This window comes from Calidris pugnax, unplaced genomic scaffold (assembly GCF_001431845.1).
Source record: "Calidris pugnax isolate Ruff unplaced genomic scaffold, ASM143184v1 scaffold14, whole genome shotgun sequence".
Taxonomy (NCBI): Eukaryota; Metazoa; Chordata; class Aves; order Charadriiformes; family Scolopacidae; genus Calidris; species Calidris pugnax.
The window spans coordinates 9,323,981-9,349,021 of record NW_015090793.1 but is presented as its reverse complement, the minus strand read 5'-3'; the positions used below and the strand labels follow the sequence as shown (position 1 = coordinate 9,349,021).

Sequence of the window (25,041 nt, the reverse complement as noted above, 5' to 3'; positions counted from 1 at the left end):
CTTCTGCAGCACCTTCTCCAGCTCCCGCTCCACCGTCACGCACTGGTCCATAGCGGCCGGCACCGGGCCGCGTTCCACCTCCTCCGTCGCCGCCGCCGCCACTGGGCCCCCCTCTCCGCCCGGGCCCCCCTCTCCGCCCGCCCCACCCTCGCTGCCCTCCGCCAGCACCGTCCCGCCGGCGCGGCCCAGCCCGGCCCGGTCCGGCCCGGAGCGCCGCTCAGTCCCAACTTCCCCGTCTCCTCAGGCTGCCGCACTTGTGCGCAGGCAGCGCGGCGGGCAGCCGGGGACCTCGACGGCGCTCGACACAGGCGGCGCGGCGGACACCTCAGCCGGGGACCTCCGAGCAAGCAGCCCGTCGAGGGGAGGGGCAGCGATTATTGCGCAGGCAGCGCGGCGGACAGCCCTGGCCCGCCGGTGGGACGGGGCCGGGGGAGGATGTGGGGGTTATTTCTACCGCTGCCGCGCTCCCCGGGGCGGCCTCGGAGGTCTGGGGAGGCGGTGGGCTTGAGGCTGTACGGTTAGGTGGCCCGTGGGGCAGGCGGTGGGGAGATCAGCCTGGGGAGAGGGGATCCTTGAGGTGTTACAGCGCAGGCAGGAAGGTAGGCAGCTAAAGGAGGGGGCCTGGGCGGCGCTGTAGCCATGGCGACGCGGGGGCCGGTGGGGGCGCTTGAGGAGGCGGCGGGGCCGGGCTGGGCCAGGCCTGGCGGTTTCCCTGGCCGCCGGAGCCCCGCAGGAGGCCTCAGAGGGCCGGGACGGCACCTCTCGCTCTCAGGGCTGGGCTGCGGGACCCCTTGGGCCGGCAGCTCACGGCCTGCGCTAGGGCCGGTGTGGGTGGGTGTAGTGTCAGCGCTGAAGTAAAACCCCGGGTGGCGGGAAAGCGCGGTGAGGCGGGGGGAGAGTGCGTTTGTCTTAGCGCAGTAGTGTGGCACCAGGGACAGAAGGAGGTTTTCTTCCATTTAGGCTGTGGGGAAAGCATCTCGCATCCGCCCCAAACATTTCACGAGTACATACCGAAGAGCAGCTTTGAACAGAGTCAGGGCTGCATTAAGAAGCCTGGCGTGCCGGAAACAGAACATTTAGTCTGTCATCAGGTTGTTACCATGGTCAGTAAACTTCCTCTTGAGTTTTATGTTGAGTTACAGACTGAAGTCCTATATCTCGCTGGCAAGCGTCTTGTAAAAGTGTGCTTGAAATAAATGCCTCAACTTGGATACCACTCATGTAACATACTCACTCCAACTTCAGTATTTGGAAGCAGCAGCACAAGCCAGATACGACTCTGTTTTCTGGTGCACAGTCCAACTGAAGTGTCTAAGGAACTTGGACAAAGTTGACTGCAAAATCAGCATTTTTTCTGAGTCTGGGACAATGTTGCTTCATCTGCGTCCATACTGCTGGAACAGGACAAGAAAATAATGAAATCTGTATTCTCAGAGCAATATGTGACTTGTGTAAATGCTTTCAAGTGACTGTCGTTCTGTCAGATTTAGGCCCAAACTGCTGCTTTCATTTGTATTCTTACTCCTTAGATAATCACAGATGATGTTTAAAGACACTCAAATATCTTCTCATTTCTTATGTCATTAGCACACTGGTTTAATTTGTTATTTACCACTGTGGTCTCCGTTATCATCTCTTAGCACATTCAAAAAAGATCTCCTGATTGGTTTGGTTTGGGTTTTTTGTCATTAAATAGAGTCTATCTTCTCCAAAGGGCAACAAATAGTTTTTCACTGTTACAAAAAAACCCCAACAAACACCAAACCAACTGCATATGAAAAAAGTGTCTTACATTTCAAGCTTTAATTAATGTATTTGGCTCCTGTAAGTTGGTTTGGCCGTGATTGATGTACATTTCTGGGCTGTTGAGCACTGCATGTTCATAGGCAAGGAAAATTGCCACAGGAGAGGAAGGGATGACTATTAGATAGAACTAGTAAAACTCTGGACTGCATAAAGCGCTGAGCAACCTGCTCTGGCATCGCAGCTGCCCCTGCGCTGAGCAGGAGGTTGGACTTCATAACCTCCTGAGCTCCTGTCCAACCTGAATTACTGTCTGAATCACTACTGGATCACATTGGGATTGCCTCACCCAAATAGCCGGTGCTTTAGCTGAGGTGTCAAGTACTGGCCATTGTAGTGCAAAAATAACACCTACGTATAAAACCTACTGCTGTTTGGCCATTTGTAGATCGTAGGAAATGGCTGATTTAAAATTCCTCTATATACAACAAAATAATGTCTGGGCTGCTGTCATCTTCCTTTGAGGCTCTTGTACAGGTGGTTTATTTAATAAATATTAGATAATTACAAATAGTTACGGTTTCATACCACACATAAAAATGCATTGAGATGCACCTATATTGCTTTAAAAGTACGTCAAAGGACTCTTGTTAGTGAACTCCTAACAACTGAATTTATAGAGTTGGCTGACTCTTAGGAAAACTAGGTTTCAAGTAGTTTAAATATTAGTTTGCTGAAATTTATTTTGACATATGGCAATATTAAAACTGTTCATAGGTATGATAGTAAGGGATTGAATTAAGATTTTCAGTCCTCATTTTTAGTGCCTTCAAAATGACAATACTTTTCTTAATGTTCCCCGTAGGAGTCTGGTTTGGCTCTCTGACAGGAAAAGGTGGCTGTCCCAGTTCTCAGGATTTTGTCTCATTCTCTCATAAATCATAGTAAAATATTTTTGCTGCCCAAATGGTTTAAAAGCAGATCCCTGCTTTGGGCTTTTGTTTAAAGGTGGAATTTCTCATCTTCATTCTCTTCACGTTTGTAATATTTGCTCTATGAGCACAGAACTGACTGACTGATGACTGTTTAATGTTGTTAATTAGGTAGAGGTCTTTAAAAGTGTCAATGTGTGTTGTCTTTGTCTTCAGTCCAAATATATTTTAATTGACTGTTAAGATAGTTGCCTTTTCCAGATAATTAAAAGTCCCTGAAAAATTCTTTGCAGGTGACACGTAAAAGATGTTCTGAGATACAATTGGAAACCAACAAATGACGACTATATCTAAAAAATATAACGTTTCCTGGTAGGGGCAGCTTAGTAAGTCCGGGGTGTAAAGGCAGAGAGGAAAGACAGGACCAGAGAGTCCTGGAGAGGAACCGAATCGGTTTAGGTTTTCTCTGTGAGGCCTTTGGTCAGCTCATCACCTGCAGTTCTTGGTTGTACCTGTCCCTGATCTTCATGTGCAGCTCTGCCCCAGCCCCATCTCCTTGTCTGGGTGCTTCTGTCTTGGAAGCTGCTCTGCTTTTCGTTGTTGTGGGGGTTTCCCAGTGGTGGTTTGAAACATGGTTTTTACTTTCTTGAAACAACTCCAGGGTTTTGAGTTTTGGCAGATGATTAGCTCTGTCTCTGCAGGGAACTCGTCATCAGTTACCACTGGGGAATGCTAAGAATTGATTTAACTCAGCCCATGAGCATTAGGAAATGACATACTGGTGACAGCTTCCCCAGCAGTTGGTGTTGCAAATAGTTTAGCTGTGAGCGTAGCAGCGTAATTGCTGCAAAGGTGCTTTCCTGCCGCAGGGAGCTGGGGCATCCCTGAATGAGTTACAGGGGAGAAACACGGGCATCGGGTGGAGTGGGGTCTGTGGCGCTCATTAAAAGCAAACAAAACAACAACAAAATCCCCCAGGGATATGTTTTCTAACTAAGGGTAAATATATGAGGTTCCTCTTCAAACACCTGACCCCCATCTCTTCCTCCTGCCCATCACTTCACATATGCTCGAGCTGCTTATTTGAAATAAAAGGTAGAGAAATCAGGCAACTGCTTGTACGTGTGACAAAAGAAATGGGCCTTTTGCAAGCTTTTGAAAAAAAGGACTGTGTTCCTGGGGTGTGTTTCCTGGGCTTGGGGGGAGCGTTCAGTGTGCATTCTCTTGAGAGCCCCTTGGCCCTGCCAGCTGCGCTAACAGCTCGCTCCTTTTTTGCCCAGGGGAAAGGATTCATCTTACTGATGCTTTCCCACTTTCTCATTAGGGAGACGGGCCCTGGCTCTGGTGAAGGGGGATTTTCCCGACGTGCGGTGGCAGCGAAGGAGGGAGCAGCACCTCAGCCCGGCCCCCGCGAGCCCCTGCGCTGGACCCTGCCCCCGGTACGTTCTGTCCCCGCTGGGCCTCCCACCCCAGCCTCGCTGCAAACTCAGCTGAGCTGCTGGAACCCCTTTGTGTTTCATCCAGCAGCATCAGCACAGCTGGGGTTTGCAGTCCACCTCTAGTCTTTACCACACAAAAATTCCGAAGAATAAAGGTTTATAGGACCCCCAGTGTGAGGCACAACGTTTACCTGCCCGTAAGGGCCTCGTTTGTGAGCAGCTCCCACTGTAATCCCTCTGCTCATCCCCTTTCAAGAAACGAAACGAGCCCATTGCTGAAGAAAACAGTGATTTTTCCTAAGGGGCTGTGATGGCTGCGTGAGGAAGTGGGCTGAACCTGGGTTTTGTTTTTTTTTTTTCCTTTTTAAGTCCTATCAGTGCACTGAGAACCTTGTAAATGTGTTTTGAGGGCTCTGAGGAGTAGGGCCAGTTAAATCACGGAATTGTCAAGAGTTGGAAGGGATCTCTGGAGATCACCTCGTCCAACTCCCTGCTAAAGCAGGCTTGCCTAGAGCGCATTACTCAGGACTGCAGTGCTTTCTACAGGTCAATCTTAGTGTGTCTTTTGAAGTTCAGTAGTACAGAGTTCCTTCAGCGTGTACACTCCGGGGGGTTGTCAGTGCTTTTAAAATTAAGCCGTGCTATTTTTGCGCACATCTGTATGAGTTGGCAATTTTCATGCAAATTACGGATTCTTAAAATAACTAAACATACACCAAAAAAATGTGGAGTTTCCTTCAGAGAAGAAGGAAAGCCTTCATCTCAAAGACGAAGCCTGGCTCTCGTATGGTTTTTCGTAGCATCCCATCTTCGCAGCCTGACGCTTCTTGTACGCTCCGGGGTGATTAGTTGTGGATCCACTGAAACGGGGATCCCCCGCTGCACTCCAGATGCTTCCCATGGGAAGAACAGCCCCAATCCCAACCTTTTGTGAGAAGTCGTGGTGCCACTGCCCGGCTGGCTGCCTTTTCTGTCAGATTAGTGTGACAAGCTCCAGGTGCCCAAGTGCCAAGGCGGGACCGCAGAATCCCAGGGATTTTGCTTTATTACTGGCGTGAAGTGGGAGGGAATGGGGAGCACAGGAGTGATCCCTGCACCCAACCGCTGGCCCCAAATGCCAGCCTTTGGCCATCAAACCCTCTTAGCGCTGCCCAAACGCAGCCACTCCATTCCCGCTGGGGAAAGAGTGTTCTTCTTCTCCGGAAAAACATCGATTGGGGTTTTGGCTCATCCCAGAAACTGATATCCGAGGTTATTTTATTTTTTTTTTATATATATAGATTCTATTATTTTTTATTTCAGCAAGCGCTGGGTCCAAAGTTGACACCGGGGGCAGGGACACCCCGGCCCGGTGATGCGGGGCCGGGCCGCGGTGCTGAATCACCGCCGGGGGTGGCTGGTGAGGCGGCCTCCCTTCCCAGCCCGGGGAGCACTTCCAAGCTGCCCCCAAGCAGCCGGGTAGCGGCCGGCAGTGGAGCGCAGAGCAGCGGCGGGGGGGAGGCGGGGGGGCCGCGGCCCCGCCGTGCTGACAGCCCCCCCCCCTCCTTCTCTTCTCTCCTCCGTCCCTCCGCCCGCCCGCCCCGCCCCGCGGCAGCCCGGCCTCCGGCGCGGCTCTCCCCGGCCCTTCGGCGGGCAGCCCCCGGCGGGAAGATGTGGGTGAAGCTGTGCTGTTTGCTGCTCTACTTCCTGGCGCTCTTCGTCCTGGCCAGGGTGTTCGAGGCCGTGGCGTGGTACGAGAGCGGCTTCCTCGCCACGCAGCTGGTGGACCCGGTGGCCCTGAGCTTCAGGAAGCTGCGGACCATCCTGGAGTGCCGGGGGCTGGGCTACTCGGGGCTGCCCGAGAAGAAGGATGTGCGGGAGCTGGTGGAGAAGTCAGGTAACGCGGAGCATCCCCGCCGACCCACGCGTGGGGAGGGAGGGAGGGCGATCCCCTGCCGTCCCCGCGGGGGTGAAGGGGGGGTTAAGGAGGCTGGCTCCCCCCGGTGACCCCTGCGTGGGCTCCCGCCGCCCTTGGGATGGAGACCGGGGCGCCGCTTCCCACGCCGGCCTTGGCAGGGTGACCGCGGGGAGCGAGCCGGCGGAGCGGTGAAATGGAGGAAGGCAGCGGGAAGCTCGGGGAGGGTGACGTGAAAAAACCTCCGCGGCGTTGGAAGCCCCAAGGGGCCGGGCGGAGGGAGAGGCCTCGGTGAGACCGGGCACCGGGAAATGGCTCTTCCCCGTGAGTTCCGCCGCGGGCGGGCGGCCGGGGTCAGAGGGGCGGTTGCAGCCGGTGTCGTCGGCCGTGAAAAACGAGGAGGAAAGAATCCGAAGACATGCAGTGGGTTAATATTTACAGCCGGGGCCAGCTTCTCCCGTGCATTCCTCTCCCTGCCCGTTGGCTGGGTTTGTTGGGGTTGCTGCTCTCTGGAGGGGCTCTGAGGGAAGCAGTGATTTTTGTAGCTGGGGAGCGGAGGGTACCGGGGGGCGCAGTGGTTTTACACAAGAGGAGCAGAAGTAGATCCTACGTACCAAAAACAGCTTGGAAAAAGGCAGGGAGGCGCTTCGGAAGTAGGGAAGACCGGGTGAAAGGGGTAGAATTTTGGGGGGCGATGAAGAGGGAAGAGCAGTGGAGAAGTAGGGAATGGTGGAAGTGTCTTGGCAGTAAGGATGCTGGCCTGGAGGAGTCCCGGGGAGCTGGCCCCAAGGACTGGGAGATGGGGCTGATGTAATAGCTGTGGTGCCCGCCAAGCAGGAAAATGTGAGTGGCTGCTTGTGTATTGATGATCGAAGGGCAGCTGATACAGGAGAGAGAGAAATCCCAGTGACCGGGATAGGCAGTGAGGGGTTTAAATGTCTGAACAGAAAAAGAGAAGGATTTGGATGAAAATAGTGAGTGCCATAATCTTAAAAATGCTAACTTGTTTAAATTATTGATATTAATGCTGGTCATTTAAATCTAATTCGCTTTTATTGTTCATTGTTTATTTATGTTGTTTATTTGCTTTGCTGCTCCAACAGTAAAAAGCATTAGGTGATTTCACTTTTGTTTCCAATCACTTTCACTCCTTGGCTGTTAGGTACTTCCATGATGTCATGATGTTTGGGTTGCAAATGCTGCAGGGAAATGTTTAACTCCAAACAAACTGGATTAACCAACTTCTTCAAATGTCATGGAAACACTTCTCATACCAGCAGGCTCTGCAGCATTTCTCTGTATTTTTTTTTTTTTTCTAAATTCTATGAATACTTTTGGAAAGGGTTTCAGCTGTAACACTTGCTTTTTAATTATTATTTTATATTTTGAAGGAAACAGCCTTTCTGGACAAGACTTAATTTCTTCAACCTTAATAGATTAGTTACTAGAATGCTAGTTGTCATTAACTGCGTTTGTAATGGTTGTGAAACAAACCTGAGAAGGAAGTGAGATTACAAAGGAAACATTATCAGATGATTCTGCTGTGAGCTCCTTACGTCACCAGGCTTGGAGTTCATGGGAACTTTTTCCAACTTTGCAAACAGAAGCCAATGGCTAAATTATTCTGCCTGGGATTTTTACTTGCAGTGGGACAGTCAACATGGTTTTTTGGTACAAAATTATTGATGGATATTCTGGGAGTCTGTTTGAATTATCAGTGTTAAGAAGTTGGTTGCTGTAAAATTACTATCCTGCGAAATGGAAGCAAAGATACGGGAATTAAAATTGCTCTCAGCCACAGAATATTGTTATTTTCAGAGAGCGAGGTTTAGGAGAAGTTCATTTATTCTTCTGTGCGCTCGGTTGTGTGCGTGGTACATCTGTGTAATCAGAAGCATAACGTTCATCTCTTCTGTGGCCTGACAGCTGAAGTCAAATTGTTCATAGTCATGTCGCTATAGATAGAATTATAATAACTTTTTAGATTAGCTACCTTCATACTGAAAAGGTTCTCTGAGCAACCATGTAAAATATAGTTGGTGAAACTGTTACTAGAATTTATGAAGCGATTTTTCTCAATTGCCATTGTAATTGAATTTCTCCATTTTTCTCTTTTTCAGGAGACCTCATGGAAGGAGAGCTTTATTCTGCTCTCAAGGAGGAAGAGGCCTCTGAATCGGTTTCCAGTACAAACTTTAGTGGTGAAATGCACTTCTATGAGCTTGTAGAAGACACAAAAGATGGGATCTGGCTGGTACAGGTATAGAAATTTGATTATATATTTTTATATATTATCACATCCAAAATGTGTTTCAAAGGAGGAGTTTATGAGGGTAGTTAACTAGTAGTAAAAGTGTGTAACAGAGATAGTGACAAAGCTAAACTACGTCAGGGAGATCCTAAGGAATAAATCTGTTCCAAAAAAAAAAAGGCTGGAAGTGAGAGTTCCTATACAGACAAGAAGGAAAAAACCCCACCCTGTTATTCCGTGGATTGCTGTTTGAAAACCAGGTATTTTAGAACCAGAAAACAAGCAAAGCAGCATGCACTTCGGTACACAGAATGTGCAAATACCTGGCCTTGGTATTGTAAGAGTTTGTGTGATGTGTGAAGTCGGTGCCTTAAGTGTAGATGCTCCCAGCTGGCACAGGAGAGGTGGCTCTGGTGTTGCTCTTCCTTTTGGTTGCATTCCATGCTCAGACCCAACCAGTTTAAGCCTTTGTTTATCTAAGGGGCTTAGATCACTTTTTAAAGCTCTGTTACTTCTTCATAAAGGCAAGATCTCAGTGTGCTACTTCCCAGGCTAGCAGGCTGCTTCTACAGCATATTCTGGTAGCTTTAACTTAACCTTCCCCTAAAACTTGTGGGCCCGCCGATTTTAGAGCCTGCTTCCCCAGGGCTGCATGGGAATAAGAGAACATTTAGGAAAAGAAAGACTTTTGCAAATAGGATTCTGAAACAATTTATCATCACTCTTGAGAATGTTAAGTAATCTAGACTAAAATCTAAAAATGCTCTTCTGCATCAATATCTCCATTGAGAAGAGATTTTTTTTTTTTAGGGGTATGTTCTCTGCTAACAGCCGCATCGGGCAATCAAAATTTTCCACCAGACAATTGTTTAGTTGACAGCTCTCCTGCCTGGTTTGTCTGGTCTCCTCACTTCATGTTTTCTAGTTAAATAGTTTATCAAGCTCTAATGACTTCTTGTTATTAGACCTACACTGTCACCACATCAGATCTCACCTTAAGATAGACAGTGAGAGGACAGATTACCTTCACCACCAAAATGGCATTTGTGTTTTGGGAAGGATGTATTCGGAGTTTGTTGAATGTAAGTTTCAGGTTTAAATCCTACAGAAGGCGATTCTTTAAGCAGAGAATGAGCGTTGAAAGGAAGTTTACACATTTCCAAGCTAGTTGACAAATACAAGCATGAAAATGCTATGAAAAACCTTCCCTCCTCCCCATGCAGCTCAAGAGTAAAATATGGTAGTTCTCTGTTGTCTATTGCTTGCAGAATTTTAACTGTAATATATTTTCAGCTAGCTTCATAATAGCAGATCGGATGGACTGCGTTTTGGTATCTCTAGTGTGATGAATGTTGTCATCGTTCTGGGAATATTTGCACAGCTATTCAATTGGTCACAATAGCTGTGGAAAAAAAAATTAGTGGAATTTACTGAATAATTTACTTGCTGAATGCTATTTGTCTGTTTCTCTAAAATAAAAACCACTAGACAAGTCAAATTTCTTTTCTCACTCTTGCCTTTTGAGTTTTCATCACTTTGAGTTTTGATTCACTCCCTTCCTCACCATAACTCCTGCCTGGATAAGTCCTGTGCTGGATTCTTTATGTCCTTTCTCAGGTTTTTCCTGTGTTCTTTTCTTAGACCTCATCCCTCCAAAGGTGCTTTTTGTCATTGCTTCCCTGTTCTAATTCTTGGTTACTCTCCCTTGCACAGTTCTCCTCCACCCTTAGGCATCCTGTGGAAACTTTACAGCTGATTAATCAGCTCGATGCTTAGGTAGGGGGCAGGAGGAGAGTGAGGATGCCTCATGGATGGGTTTGGTGATCGCAGACAAGGTCAGAGGATTCCCCTGCTCTGTTATTGCTACTGGCTGTGAAGCAGAAAGGATCTCCAGGTCCTTGTCAGGATCCTGACCATGAAGCTCGTTCCACAGCGGCTGCTGGAAAACGGTAGAGGGAGAGGAGCAGTTCTGGCTCAGCTAGCACAGTGGCTGCTGGTTGAGTTGGTTTTTAAGACTTTATGATGATGTATGGCAGGACAGGGACTCTGAAAATGATTTTTATTTTCCAGTGCATGTAAATGAAATTTCTGGGGTGGCACAGACTGGTAATATGATAACCATCACTGTCTGCAGAGAAATCGAAGGAAAAAGAGGAAACAATTATTATTTCTTGATATGCTTGACACAAATTCAGATGTGAATTTATCATGTGGAGCAAGAAAGTTGAGTTCCTTGAAAAAAGTCAAAGTCCACACGCAATGAAACAGAGTTTTCTGGCTTTGTTTCTTTATTTTGTGAAAATCCACATGCAGAGCATCCAGGTTCAGTGGTAAATTGTTTACCAGTGTAGCCGTTCGCAGGTGCCCTCTGCTCCTACATGGAGCTTCCGTAAAGCCACAGATGGCAGCATGTTCTCTCTCCTATTAGCTCATGATCTCATCACCTTTCCTTTTATGCCTTTCTTCTTGCTTGCCAGTTGCTGTCGTGCTCTTCTTTGGCTGGCAAGGAGGATGTGTGGCAGTTTCTAGAGCTGCTTCTCTTGTTGGTAGGGGAGTAACATGTAACGTTCTTGCTTTTTCAAACTCTGCTATTGCTCGTGCTCTCTGGTTAGTCTCTAGAAGCCTGCCACATCCAACAATACTGTAGTCATTGTGACTTTTTAAAAACATACAGTAAATGGTCTACAGATAAAAATCCTCTTTGAATGGAGTTAAAATCTACGTTAATGTAGATTTTTAAAGTCCCTACATACCCTGCCCACATAGCGGTAGGGAGAAGTAAAGGGAACTTTCTTCCTGGCATTGAAGCAGGAGAACAAACACTTTGATCGTTTGTCGTAGAGGTGCAAAGGGCATTTTTATGGATATGAAATGTTGCAGGCTATTCTACATCTCAGCTTCCTGTTCAGATGGAGTAGTCACAGAGCAAGGGATATGCCTACAGGATTTTGGTGATGGTTCTTTCCTTTTTTCTCTTCTCTTCTTCCTCTTTCTTGCTTTCTCTTGCATATAGAATGAGTAATTTTCACATTTGCATTTTTAATTTTGCTCGGTGATCAGTTGTTGTCGCTACAAGGAAATTAAGTAGGAACACAAAATTCTTTTAAAATACGTTTTTCAGTATTTTTGTCTTTTCCAGTAGCCCTTCAGGATCATTTACCATAGGATACCTGATTTTAACTTTCAGTATCCTTCTTGAGAGTCTTCAGATCCAGTCAAGGGTGCAGAATACCATCAACTAGAATGTAATAGTTCTCATATTGCCTGCATATCTGTGTTAATTCATTACTGAAGCTCGTTTATTCTCAGCCTCTAACTTAACTGGCAGCTTAACTGAGCTGTTCAGATTGGTGCGTAGGTCACCCCACCTCCCTTGAGAAACTGCACATAAGCTTGAAAAGGTCACCCCACCTCCCTTGAGAAACTGCACGTAAGCTTGAAATGGTTCATTTTTGCATGCTGTGATGGATGTGGTCTTCTGTCTTTGCCTATTTTGATCTAATTTCTCATGGTCCCTTTCTTGGAAAAGAAAAGCAAAAAAAAATATATCTCCATACATCTTTAATCCATGTGGATGGATTCTGCACCAGTTGTGAGTTCTTAGGAAAGAACCACTGTACAGAAATTTAGTTTCATTAGCACGATGCCGAATAATAAACAGAAAGTGAGATGTCTCAGAATTAATAAAAGTACAGACAGTCATGTAGAAACTTATTGACTGGAATAAGTGGGCTTTTATCCATGCTTCTAATAAATAACTCACCAGTCCATTTATAATTAATTGTATTTCTACAATTGAGAATTGTCCAAATATTTTTACTTCTGTGGGAGGATAATTTGCAACATAGCTGTTGATTATAGAGTTCTATGAAAAGCACATGAAAGCTTAATTAACAGACCAGGGTTTTTGAACCTTTGCATCTTCGTGGATTCCTGAAAATCTCCCAGGGAGTGCATGGACCCTCTACACTAGTATCAGGCTTCCTTTGCTCATTTACCCTGTGCAGGCACTGTGGGGAAGTGCCTGAACCTCCAGGGGTCTGGGTATCTCAAACTGGAAACTGCCAAACCAGACTTAGAATTCTCACATATATACTACCTTACCAGTTCATTAAGTAAGTTAGATTTGCCTTTGGCAAAATCACACATTTTTTTATGATTCAAATGTCATTACTTCTTGGTGTACTTCTTGGACTGACTTGCTGAGGCTGGACAAGGATTGACCGTTCCCAAGAGAACCACTTGTTTGTGGTGTGTGTGTGTGTGCAGCACAAAATGGTGTCTCTTATTTAATAGATCTTGTTTTTCCTGATGGGTTAAAGCCTGTGCCATACTTGGTGGTGATGTCTTTGTGGCTAAGCTGTAAACTGAGTTTTGACTATTTGTGCATATACCGAACTGTGTGCTCTTCGTATGAGCAGGTGTGCCTGACACCTGGTGTCCTGGCTGAATTCCAGCTTGGATAATGCCTGAGCTTCCCTTGGATACAGTTTTCTCTTCCTTTCATGGTACATACTCCTAACCCGTGAAGGCTGAGAGATGCTGCCAATGTGAATATTTTTCCATCTCAAAAAAAAAAATATATATATATAAAAAACACATGTGCATCACTTAGCTTGGAGCTTCTGCTGTATTGTGATGATCTCACAGTTTTGCCTTTCTGCTTTGCTTTCTTTTTTTAGTGTTGTTCCCATCTCTGGCGCAATGTATCAAACACAAATGGAATGACTCTTAATCAAAGGAGCAAGGCACGAGGGCTGTGGGGCGTGCAAAGTAGACAATTCATCAGGGTGTTTTTCCCTTTAGTGTTACTGAGGTTACACTAGGTTCCCGAGGCCGTTAGAGGCAGTAATAACTAGTTAAAAGGGCTGATTTTTAAAATGTCCTCTTTAAAAAAGCTGTCAAGGGTGTTCAGGTTCTGTGGGACGTTATCCTTGTGTACACTGTGGCCTGTGAAGTCCTCGGGTTCTGCGAGTTGTTGGAGTGGAGGCAACTTGTGAAGAGTGCTGTTTCCGTTCCTGTCACTATACCTGTTCTTGGGCGCGGTACACTAGAGATTATTCCCCATTAAAAAAATACTGGTTAATCCTATTGTAGTACCTTTGCTGTCAGGATATGTGTAAGATCTTTCCTACATCATGCTTTAATTCTTCTTATGCATCAAATGGCTAATAAGTTTCTTTCCTGTGTATGCCTTAATAAAGGAGAAAGCAGAGAAAATAACTGAAGCAGCTAGAATTGGTTAAAATACTGAGAGCTGAAATACCGTGAAGTGTTGTTTGTTCTGTGTTCGTCCATCTCTGACTCGTTCTCATGCCTTGTGATATTTGAACATTTTTAGTTGTGAGTGGGTTTAAAAACTGAGACTAAATCTTGTTAGTGACCTGTTTCAAAATCTCTGCATAGCGATCTAAAAGGGATTGAACAATACCTGGTTTAAATGAACAGAAAATAGGAGAATGCTCCAATAAGGCTGCTGTCATGTTGGTCTCCAAGTACTGCTGGAGTACCAGAGCAGGAATCTCTCTTTGCATATCGCATTGCTACAGCAAGCTCTTTAACCACAGTGGTGGTTCCTTAAGCCACTTCAATTTTTGTTCCATCTTTTCTGGTATTTTAAGTATGTATGTTTGATAAAATAATTTTTATAAATCCTTAATAGTCACTGGGAAATTAAGGAGGAACTACATCAATGACAGTTATGAAGTAGGTATTGCGGTATCTAGGCATCTACCTGAGACACTTTTGGTTTGGATTAAGCAAGAGAGGCAAAGTGTCTTGCTGATGTTGTTCTATTTTCCCAAGTGTTTATATCTTTCTGTCTAAGCTATCTGTGCAAATGCCTGTTGAAATCACCAGGATTTTGATGATATCAGTATTTTACGTCCCTAGATGAATTCTGTTTTAACTTCGTTTTCTCTGGAAGCTGCCTTTTTAGGTGTTCATGGAAGCTAAACAAGAAAACTCAATCAGAAATGTAGAAATAAAGGAGATTCCCAAACCCCCATCTTCCCATTTTTACTTTGCACATCTTGGTGCCATGACTTACCTGCAGTATTTCAGTCGTTGGCTGAGAATTTCCTGACCTTTTGGGATATGGTGTGGTACTCCCAAATTCACAGATGGAGTAGAAAAAAAATGGTGTCTGACACTTCAGAGGAGTTTGTTCAGAGGCTCAGTGAGGGCCTGGCCTTCTCTCTAGCATCTTCTTTTGGTGAAGCAGCTGGTAATTCATAGAGAGAGATGGTAATTCAGATCCTGCCATCGGAGCCAGTCCTCTGGCCTGGGTTAGGTGTAGATTAGGGAGCAGATCTATTCCGTGATGTGGGATTGTTAAATGGCATGGTTATTTTGATCCTATTGGATTCTCTTAGCCCATTAAGATGATTAATGGATTAATAGGGTTATCTTCATTGTCTTATTGTCACTCTGACATATGATATGATGCAGACTGTGAACATAGCTAATAAAAAGAAGAGCTTGAAGGGTTTGTACTCATCTAAATGGAGCGCTTGTTTCCCAGCTGTTCTAGCTGATCTCATAAAAGAACCTGCTTCGATGAGCTTTATCTTTATTTCTTTAAAATAAGACAGAACATATGACTGGAAGGGACCTTCTCGATGCTCTCTGCTAGACTGTGGAGTATGCGTTTATAAAATATCTCCTTGTCTCTCTTAAATCATAAGTTGTCTGAGTGTAATACTTTTATTGACTGTTCTTTTCTTGGAAATGTGTCTCTGACTTCTGCCCTCAGTGTATTCATGGCTAATTTGTTCCTATTGCGCTTAAATTGACATCGCCCTTTAGTTTCCCGGACTCCTGATGTCTACCCCACTACTCCCAGTACATGAGATCAATCAGCCAGTTTGTTTCGTCGGGCGTAATATATCCTGGGCTTTGCTTATTTCACAACCAGTTAATATTGATGGCTCATAGTTTCTTTTGGATCAACTAATAGACCCAAGCTTTTCCTCTCATTGCTGTTTCTAACTGATGAACTCCCCGAGCGTCCTGTTCATTACTGAATTCAATTTCATTTCTGACACTCTGCATTACAGGATTTGTGCAGCTCTTCCTGTAGATTGTTATAATCCTCTTTTGTACATAGATGTGCTTCCCAATTTTATGTCATCTGCAAATGGCTTTGGGAAAATTCAGGTTTTTTCAGGGAGGGCATTAATAGGAATACACGCTGAACTGAGCTCTAAGGTAAATCTATTAAGAAGTCTGTTAGCACTTTCCTGGCATTTAGATGTTTTTCTTGCCTTAGTCAATTTAAAACTTTTTTTTTTTATTAACTCACTATAAAAACTTATCTCCAGTTCTCCTGAAAATTTTTCCTGTGGCACAGTACTAGATACCCTACCAAAGTACAGAATGGGTAATACATTCCCTTTTCTTGAAACTCAGTTCTTTTCCTGCAGGAAAGGATGGATTTTTAGCTCTCAACATAATCGGGGAATTAAACATCTTTAGTAATTCCATGCTGGAAAGGGATGGAAAATTCAGCCATCTCTGCACCTTGAAAATAAATTTATTCTACAGTTTTGCATACTGTTGAGATCAAACTGGTGGGACTTTTTTATTTCATTCGCTCTTAAATATAGTTCCTAGCTTGTTATTCTACTGCCAAAATGTAAATTACTCTGAAAGGATTTTTATTACAAAATCTTTGCAGGTTGATGTGTAATTTTGTGTGCTTGTTGTATTACAGTTCTGGGGTGGAGATTACCTGCTTACTCTGATTTAAGTGCATGAAATTTGAGTTTTGTTTCCATCTTCAGGGGATACAGTCTGTTCCCATGAACTCGCTAACCTGTCCATGGCCAGCTCCTCTTCATTGCAAACTGAGTCAGAGCACTCATTTCATTTTAAAAAGAAAATTATCTTACATGTCTGTCCTCTCTTCACTGTGTCACGATCCTGCTCCTTTTCACCCTGTTCTACTCTTATTCGTATGACTGAAAAACCTTTTGATGCAGCTTGCAATATTCTTTGAATGGTCTAACTTGAATTGCTCATTTTTCTTTACATTTTTTTGATTTCCCACTTCTCTTTCTTTGCTAGCTCTTTGTTTTGACCTTTTTTCATTCCTTGTAGATTCTCAAGCTATTTCTAACATCATCTTGGAAGCGCTTGCTAGGAAGAAGAGCAGGACTTGACAACTTCCCCCTCCCCCTTGCTTGAAATAGAAAATCCTGATAGCTTTAACACCTTGGACTTGAAGAATTTCAGGCCTCTCCCGCATTCATATTCCTGGTCTCCTCAGTCACAGGTTTTTAAACTAGATTTCTTAGCTTATCAAAATTCACACTTCTTAAATAAAATCTGTTACAAGTGTGTGCAAGTTATCTTTAATTTGTACTGAATTACAGGGTGATTGCTTAACCTGCAGTATTTTCTCAGGCTCCCTCATCCCTGGAGATGATGACTACTTTCCAAAATACAAACCCTTGCCTCTATGTGGTAAACTCCCAGTGGTGTCAGTGGGTGTTGTCTGCAAGGAGCAGCTGCAGTGGACATGTTTATTTGGGATTTTTTTTGCCATAATGACATAAAAAAGCATGAGCCCAAGAAATTTTACAAAGCTTCAGTGTGCAAACCATAGTAGGGTTCTCTAGAACTGCAAGTTCTGTTGTTGTCCCACAGCATAAATAACTTTCTCCAAGTGGAAAGACTTTTTCATAGGAAGGGAATTAAACTGGTATTAAAAGATGTGCCAGTACAAACAGTCAGATGACAGTAAGACATAGTGGTGACTGAGTTTGCGACAACTCTCCTTCTCTTGACACTTAAAGTGAATATTTCAATACCAGACATGAAGGAACAACTGAGCAGGATCGGTTCTCCTGCAGGTGACATTAGCATATTCTCAACAACTGTACTAGGCTTTTTCAGAACAGGCACGCAGAATTCTGGAAGCAACTGATCTCAGAGTAGTTGTACCAAAGACTAATCCAGTTACCAACGTTTTGGTTTTATACTTACTAATAAAACATAGTGATTCTTTACTATGTTGGATGTGTTTATCATACCACAGTATGGTGGTATGAGGATATATGGGCGTTAAGGTATCTTTAGGAATGTCGTCTCTTTTAGTTGAAGTGCATGAAAGGAAGTTTAAAATATTCAAAGTAATTGCTTCAGTTACATTGGGTGATGTAAAGAAGCCTCAATAATGCGACAGATTTCCCCAGATGGTTGTCTTGGTGCTTGAAAGTTACGTTTAGCTAATCGAAAAGGCTTTTCTATGTGATGTCTGTGTTTTGAGAATAACTTGAGGGATTCTTACCTAGATGTTCACCTCTGCTTTTATTTAAACATGTTGGCCTCAGTGGGATGGGATTATAATCTATAACTTCAGTTTAACTTTGTTTCCCTATGTGGAATGTCTGCTTAGTGACTTCTCTTATTCTAAGTTTCTGAGAGGATGGTACTTACTACAAAGCTGATAATATTTTTGAGTCTCAAAGGCCAGACATGCTTTCTAGCTCTGCGTCTCAGCCTGTACGTGGAGAACTGTTAATCATGGTGACAACCTAACTTCCAGAGGAAAGCTGACATTTCAGGTTATTAAGTCAGAAAATGATTGGGAGAAGTTTAATGGTGGGTAAACAAATACCTAACAAATAGAAGTTTCAAAACTTAATTTAAAAATGTATTTTAAGTGGTTGCCAGTCAGCCTGCAGAAGCATGTGAGGCATTTCTAAAATAGAAACTGCGACAGCTCATGGAATAATGCATGATCAGTCATGTCATTCAAAATTACCTGTCAACTGCAGGCAGGCAGGTTTCCCTTTTTTTTTTCTTTCTTTTTTTTCTTTTTTTTTTTTCTTTTTTTTCTTTTTTTTTTTTCTTTTTTTTCTTTTTTTTTTTTCCCTCGTTTTTCTTCCCTGTACAATTACTAGTCAGAAGATGAGTGCTTATTCTTTGCCACTCGCGTCTGCAGAAGCTTATGTCTTGGTAACCTGAAGTACTACTTTAATATCTAGGATAGAACAAATTAGACCTTGGGATATATCATAGTGAATTATCCCCCTGAAATGGCAGATGGGACATTGGAGTTGGTGGAACAGTCATGTAAAGTTATAGAGTGAGTCACTGGCAAAGCTGGAAGGAGTCAAGATTTTTAGGCATTAGCCAGGAGTGTAATCACTAGTTTCCACTGCTTACAAGTGGTTGCTGACAGTCTAATCTGGTACCAGGCACATCCATCCCAACTCATTGTACTTCCTCTGAGACCTTTTTTTGGTGTGATGTAAGTTTTCATGGAGCGTTGTAATAAAATAGTGGTCTTTTTAACTACAAAGAAGAGGAACCTGCCTTAATGTGAACTGGTTAATGATAGTTTTGTTATTTTCCCCAAACTTTTTGTTAACTACCAGTGATTTTAGTAACTTAACAAGTACTTAAAATGATGATAAACTTTTGTCTTTCTGCAGAAACTGTATTTCTGTTTTAGAGCTTCACTCTCCAAAGACATACAGTGTGATTACCAGTTGTATATACCTACTCTATGTTCTAAGAGAAGGGGAAACCATTGTCAAGGATGACTATATCTCTGTTTTTCATGAAACTTGCTCTCTTTCAGGAAGCAAACTTACTGAATTATTATTTCCTTTTGGCAATAGGTCATAGCAAACGACAGAAGCCCGCTGGTGGGTAAAGTCCACTGGGAGAAAATGGTGAAGAAAGTTTCAAGATTCGGCATACGTACTGGCACTTTTAACTGTTCCAGTGACCCCAGGTATATTCTTAAAGGATTATCTAAATCCCAAGTATATCTTAAGGCTCAGCTGTGTTCTGGCAGCAGGGCTTGCTGTGTTGTAAAAGTAACTGTGACAGAAGGTGGCTTTATTAATGTTTTTATCTCTACTGAAGTCTGTTCAGAATTCTTCATTACACTATTTATCAGCACCATAACCACAGATCTGCAGCTTCCTAAAGCATCATGTGCGAAATACGTGATTAGACTATGTGGAGTGTAATACAGCAACAGAAGGGAATGAATAGAAGAGTCCAGGCATTTGGGGACAAGAACTGTGCTTGCTTAGTACAAAGCCGAATATATATATAGCCCATGGAAGAGAAGTGTATCAGTTGTAGAGTTGTTTTATTGCCATCTGGAAAGGAGAAAGGCAGGTTAGCGTGAACCTTGCAAACAGTGCCTGCTTCTCAGGGTTACTGACAAATCCTGTTCCCTGGCAAATGTCTGTGTGTTTATATATAAACTTGCACACACCCTTTGACAACATATAGTGCGCTGTGCAAGATTCACTGCTGTTTACATACGGTTTCGAACAAGGAAGAAGAGCGGAGCCAAAGAAGCTATTAATAATTCAGGGCTGCTGTAAAAATAATTCTTTTGTAACATTTTGTTGGAAGCATTTGCTTCACATGACAGGAAACTTTGTCTAGAATTCCAGTGGCTTGTGTGGATATGCACGTGTCTTACACAGCTTAAGTCCTAAATGTTTACAAAAATCTCAAAGTTAATCATAAGAGAAGATTCTTCAACTTTGCAGTGCTTATGCAAAACAATCTTGTATAATCAAAACACTGGTATTTGAACATCTTAAAAACGTGGCAGTGTTTCTCTTTGCATAGTTGCTGACTAGTGGTAATGTCGTGATCAAATACTGTGTTTTAGGTTCATTAATTTTTACCTAATACAAGAAGTGTTTTGTTGAGCAAACCCTTGCGAATAGTTTTCATCAGGTTGCAGCTGAAAATCAGAGGAACACAGCATGCTACAGTAGTCAGGATACCTTTATTAGTAGGGTAATATCTTACGGCTCCTTCTAAAACTGTTACATTCAGATTCCTGAGACGGTGAGTTGTAATTGTCTAAATGTATGTTTCTAGACCAAAACCAGGGAGGACATAGGTAAGATGGCTAGTGAATGAGGCTAATGGCCTCTATGTCGTGTGCAGGGTTCTCAGAGACAGTTTGTGTGCCTGTTGGCTCTGTGATGTTTTGATGGTTGAAACTTGCCAGACATTTGCTAAGAGGAGGACTAGATAAACTGGGTGGCACAGTGACGCTGATACAAAAGATGCCCGAGAGAAGGGTTCTTCCGAGTCACCACGCTCATCTCATAGTTACTGGGGTCTGGACCATGACTCGGGGTTCAGCCGTGAAGAGCCTCTTATAGGTGTGGATTTGAAGTTCATCCCATCTGGGCACTCTGCCTGGCAGGCAGTGAGGGTATTCTGTTAGCCCAAATCCTCCAGCAGCATGTTTCTGCCACCTCCTCCACCAGAGGTGGTGAGCTCTCTCACCACACGTCTTAGCCTGTCTGCGTCCTTCCGAAATGGCCCCAACAGGAAGTGGACACTTGTCAGCTGCGTTAAAGGAACTGGGAACAGACCAATGTTTTGTAAATTTCACCTCACTGCTGCTTGGCAAAACTAGGATGGAAGGAATGAACCACCGGGAGAGTTACCTGCAGGCTCAGGAAAGCTTTGGGACATTGAATTATGTTGCACTGGTTTTCTTCTTGGCTGGCAGGCCGTGGAAAAAGAGCTTAAATTACAAACACTTTATGCTGAAGAGTCAGCTTGCGTGTTTTTAAAATCCAGTTATAAAGCATGAAGGACTCTAATGTATGGCCTTGTTTACTATAACAACCCATGAAAATTAACAGTGTTTCTCTTTCTGTCTTATGAGTACATCTCTCTATGTGTCTGTAAGATAGATAACAAATGTATTGTAAGAATAAATCCACTTTGCCAGAGAATATTGGGTGCCCGTATTTCCTACTGTTATACATAGAGATCCCCAGGTGCACAGTATGTCTCGTTTTCGGGCTCATAACAGAAATTTAAGGACTGCAGCTCCAGGGGTATGAAACTCTGTAATATAGCTTGTCGTTCTCTTTGTAGGTACTGCAGGAGGAGGGGCTGGCTGAAATCCACCCTCATTATGTCCGTTCCGCAGACCAGTACCTCCAAGGGGAAAGTAATGCTTAAGGAATACAACGGGCGCAAAATCGAAGCGGAACACATTTTCAAATGGATCACAGCCCACGCTGCTTCTCGGATCAAAACCATCTACAACTCGGAACATTTAAAAGAAGAATGGAACAAAAGTGACCAGTACCGTGTGAAAATATACCTGTTTGCCAACCTCGACCAGCCTCCGGCGTTCTTCTCTGCGCTGAGCGTCAAGTTTACTGGAAGAGTAGAGTTTATTTTTGTGAACGTGGAAAACTGGGACAATAAAAGTTACATGGCAGAAATTGGTGTCTACAAGACACCCTCGTACATACTTAGGACTCCTGAAGGGATTTACAGGTATGGAAATAACACTGGTGAATTTATATCACTACGTGCCATGGATTCATTTTTGCGCTCGTTACAACCAGAAGTTAATGATTTATTTGTTTTAAGCTTAGTTTTGGTTAATCTGATGGCTTGGATGGACCTGTTTATTACACAAGGCGCTACTATAAAGCGTTTTGTGGTTCTCATAAGCACTTTAGGGACGTATAATTCACTGTTAATTATTTCTTGGCTCCCCGTGTTAGGTTTTTTGCAACTACCTTACTTAGACAGCTTTTATGAGTACAGTTTAAAACTCTTCAGGTACTCTAACACAACTACTTTGGCTTCTTGGGTAAGAGCCGATTGGATGTTCTACTCTTCGCACCCAGCCCTCTTCCTCAGCACGTACCTCGGTCACGGTTTACTCATCGATTACTTTGAGAAGAAAAGAAGACGCAATAACAACACCGATGAAGTAAATGCTAATAATCTGGAGTGGCTGTCGAGCCTGTGGGACTGGTACACCAGCTACTTGTTTCATCCTATTGCTTCTTTTCAACACTTCCCTTTTGACTCAGATTGGGATGAAGACCCGGATTTGTTCTTAGAGCGGTTGGCTTTCCCCGACCTCTGGCTTCACCCTCTGATACCAACCGATTACATAAAAAACTTACCCATGTGGAGGTTTAAGTGCGTCGGTGTCCATTCTGATGAGGAAATGCTGGAAACCTTTCAAGACAGCGAAAGTGACTCTGACAGTGAAAACAAAGAGGTCTTCAGCAGTGAAAAAGAAGTCTCGGAGGACGATGACCTAAACACATTTCATAGCCGCCGTGCCGGAGAGCTTCGGTGCGGTGCCGAGACCTGTTCGTGTGCCAATAAATATTGCCATCACGAGCCATACGAACGGAAGGCGAGATCCTACGGCTCGTACAGCACCGCAGGCGACATGGAGCCGGATTGGTCAGCCTGGCCCTCCGACATGTTGCACTGTACAGAATGTGTGGTGTGTCTAGAAAATTTTGCAAACGGTTGCCTGCTCATGGGCTTGCCCTGCGGCCACGTGTTCCACCAGAATTGCATCGTGATGTGGCTGGCCGGCGGGCGACACTGCTGCCCCGTCTGCAGGTGGGCCTCGTACAAAAAAAAGCAGCCATACACACATCCGCAGCCTTTGTCGAGTGATACCCCATCTTAGCCGTGTGCCGACGTCCTTTGTAAGCTTTCAGGATATTACTGCTTGCCTTTTAAATGTTAGTCACTTAAAAGATTACGTGGTTTGAAGTTTTAGTTTAAATGTTAGTGCAGTGAACTAAAATATACATGATGCTAACGTTAACGACAGAATCATTTGGTTGCCTTGTATGTTGAACTGAACGCATACTTATCGTACAATAACTTCTTCTTTTCAACATCTGGAAACTTGATGCTGTTTTTGTAAGCACAAAAATGGAGCCTACAACAGAAGCGTATTCCAGCAAACGTTTACAAGTTAGGATGTGGGTGAAATTGAAATTCTAATCGGAGACAATTGCTTAATTTAAGTGTTTCTTATTTTAGAGTCTGTTCAGCACATCTTTGTTGAATAATGTATGTGTAAGACAGTACCATTTAAAAAGAAATCAGTGAAATAAATTATTTTAAAAAGAGATTTGTAATGTTAATTGTTTTGATAAATATTTTGTGTGTATGGTTACGGATGTCTTGCTGGTCTGACTTATCTGTGAAGACAATAAAAATATAACACAACTTTTGTGACTAATAAATCATCTCCTAGTGATGCAGGAATTCACTGCTCCAGTGTGAACCCCTGGCCATGCGGAAGGTGATGGTGTTTCACTGGGAACTTCCTGTTTTGTAAGTCCTGTGCCCTGAGGTGGGTCTTTGCTTGACCAGTGGTTTTCCAATTGATTACAAACTGCTTTATCAGACCGGCCGTCTCCCCAGCACCCTCATCTGCAGACATCTAGGAAGACTTTTGGGTGGCCACCTTATAGCCTCAAAATAACCCATCATGAAGTAGCAGAATATTGTCATGCAGTGACAAAAGTGGCTCGTAATTGTAAAAATTGCCAGATTCCAATTGCTGGTATTTTGAAGTGATTTCTGATTTCTTGGGAAAAAAGTGATAGTTGTTCAATGCCATAAAAAAGAGTCTGTTGTGAAACTGTTGTTTTGCTTGTGCCTTTCAGAAATTATCTGGCTGAAAATCCAGAGAGGATGTGTTGGTCAGGAAGAAAAAAAAAAAAAAAAAAGGAAAAAAGAAAAGGAAAAAAAAAAAGAGCGTGAGATGTAAGTAGGGGAGAAGGCTAAACTAGAAAGGTGTTTCAATTGCTTTATGTGCCACAGTAGAAGCAACAGTCTCATTGTTTTATTTCTCTCCTAGTTCTTGCCCATGTGGTATAAAAGGAGGATAATTAAATGAAGATGATAACAGAAAATGTAAACACAGGTCCCTCTTGCAGTTACGATCCATCTCTCTGTGCCTTCACAGAGAGCTGGGAGGCTGGTGCTCACAAAGCAAAGCTGTTCTGGCACTGGTTTATCTGTCCAGGGTACCTGGGCACTATCTTTTTTTAATAACAAATGTTTCATGTCTCCAGTGACCAGGCATCCTCCTGAGAGGCTATTTTCCTAATTATCAGAAGAGCTGTTTTTAATTGTGAGTACTTTTTCCTCTCTTGTTTCCTTTTTCCCATTGCAGTACTGAAGCAGGGAGATAGAAGGGGCATATCATCACCAACTCTCCCGTGGTCCAGAAAATAATTTTGATTCCAGTTGAGGCCTGTCAGTACATGCCCTTTATCTGTCATTGCAGCTGCAGCAGAGCAGTGGAGAGGCATAATGAGGGCAAAGAGTATTTCTGCTTCCAGTTTGCGCCGCAGAGTGACATTTAGCCTATGTGCTTAGCATAAGCAGCTGGGGCTGAAATCCACATTGTTGCAGGACTGCCTTGAAACCCACACTGAACTGAGACCTTGCCATCTCAAAAGGGGAAACGGAGAACTTCTGTTTGTAAATAAGTACCCTTGGATGTAAATAAGTAATTGATGTACTGAAGTACCCAAACAAACCGCTGTATCAGAGTCCAGCATAGCCTTTCGCTGGCACCTCGGCATTTTGCCAAACACTGCGAGCAGTAATTTCAAGCAGTGCCGTGTCCTCAGGGCACCGTGTGCTGGAGCACAGCTCTGCTCCTGAAGGGTGACCTCCTCATACAAAGCCTGTGCCCCAGCAGCTCCTGGGCACGGGTGTAGCCTTATTTGCAAACCATTGCGCACACCTGTTTCAGCTGAAGACTTGTGTTAATGACCTCAGTTGCTCTACTAGTCCAATTCTTTTGATGAATGACACAAACTGCTGTTTAATTAGCAGGAAAGCCACAGAGGGCACATCCGTATGAGCAGGTAATTACGACCAGTAGATAGCTGCGGGTGAAGGTTCGGTCCCCTCGTGTCTGTTAGCCTGGGTTATATAAATTGTTGTGATCCAGTTCCTGGCGATGCATCTGTTTGA

At 43.9% G+C, this 25,041-nt stretch overlaps 1 protein-coding gene across 3 annotated transcripts in view; it reads left to right on the top strand.

Annotated features, from left to right (window-relative positions):
* Positions 1-928: 928 nt before the first annotated feature.
* LOC106902937 (charged multivesicular body protein 3) overlaps positions 929-25,041 on the top strand; it is a 38,485-nt gene continuing 14,372 nt past the window's right edge. The window contains exons 1-6 of one of the 3 annotated variants that reach the window (XM_014966806.1): positions 929-1,103; positions 4,000-4,114; positions 5,709-5,990; positions 8,129-8,268; positions 18,891-19,006; positions 21,145-23,174. In XM_014966806.1, the coding sequence (XP_014822292.1) occupies positions 5,765-5,990; positions 8,129-8,268; positions 18,891-19,006; positions 21,145-22,723 (2,061 nt within the window). In that variant the 5' untranslated portion in view covers positions 929-1,103; positions 4,000-4,114; positions 5,709-5,764 and the 3' untranslated portion in view covers positions 22,724-23,174. Of the gene's footprint in view, positions 1,104-3,999; positions 4,115-5,686; positions 5,991-8,128; positions 8,269-18,890; positions 19,007-21,144; positions 23,175-25,041 lie in introns of those variants that run through there. The other 2 variants (XM_014966807.1, XM_014966809.1) reach the window with 2 other exon arrangements.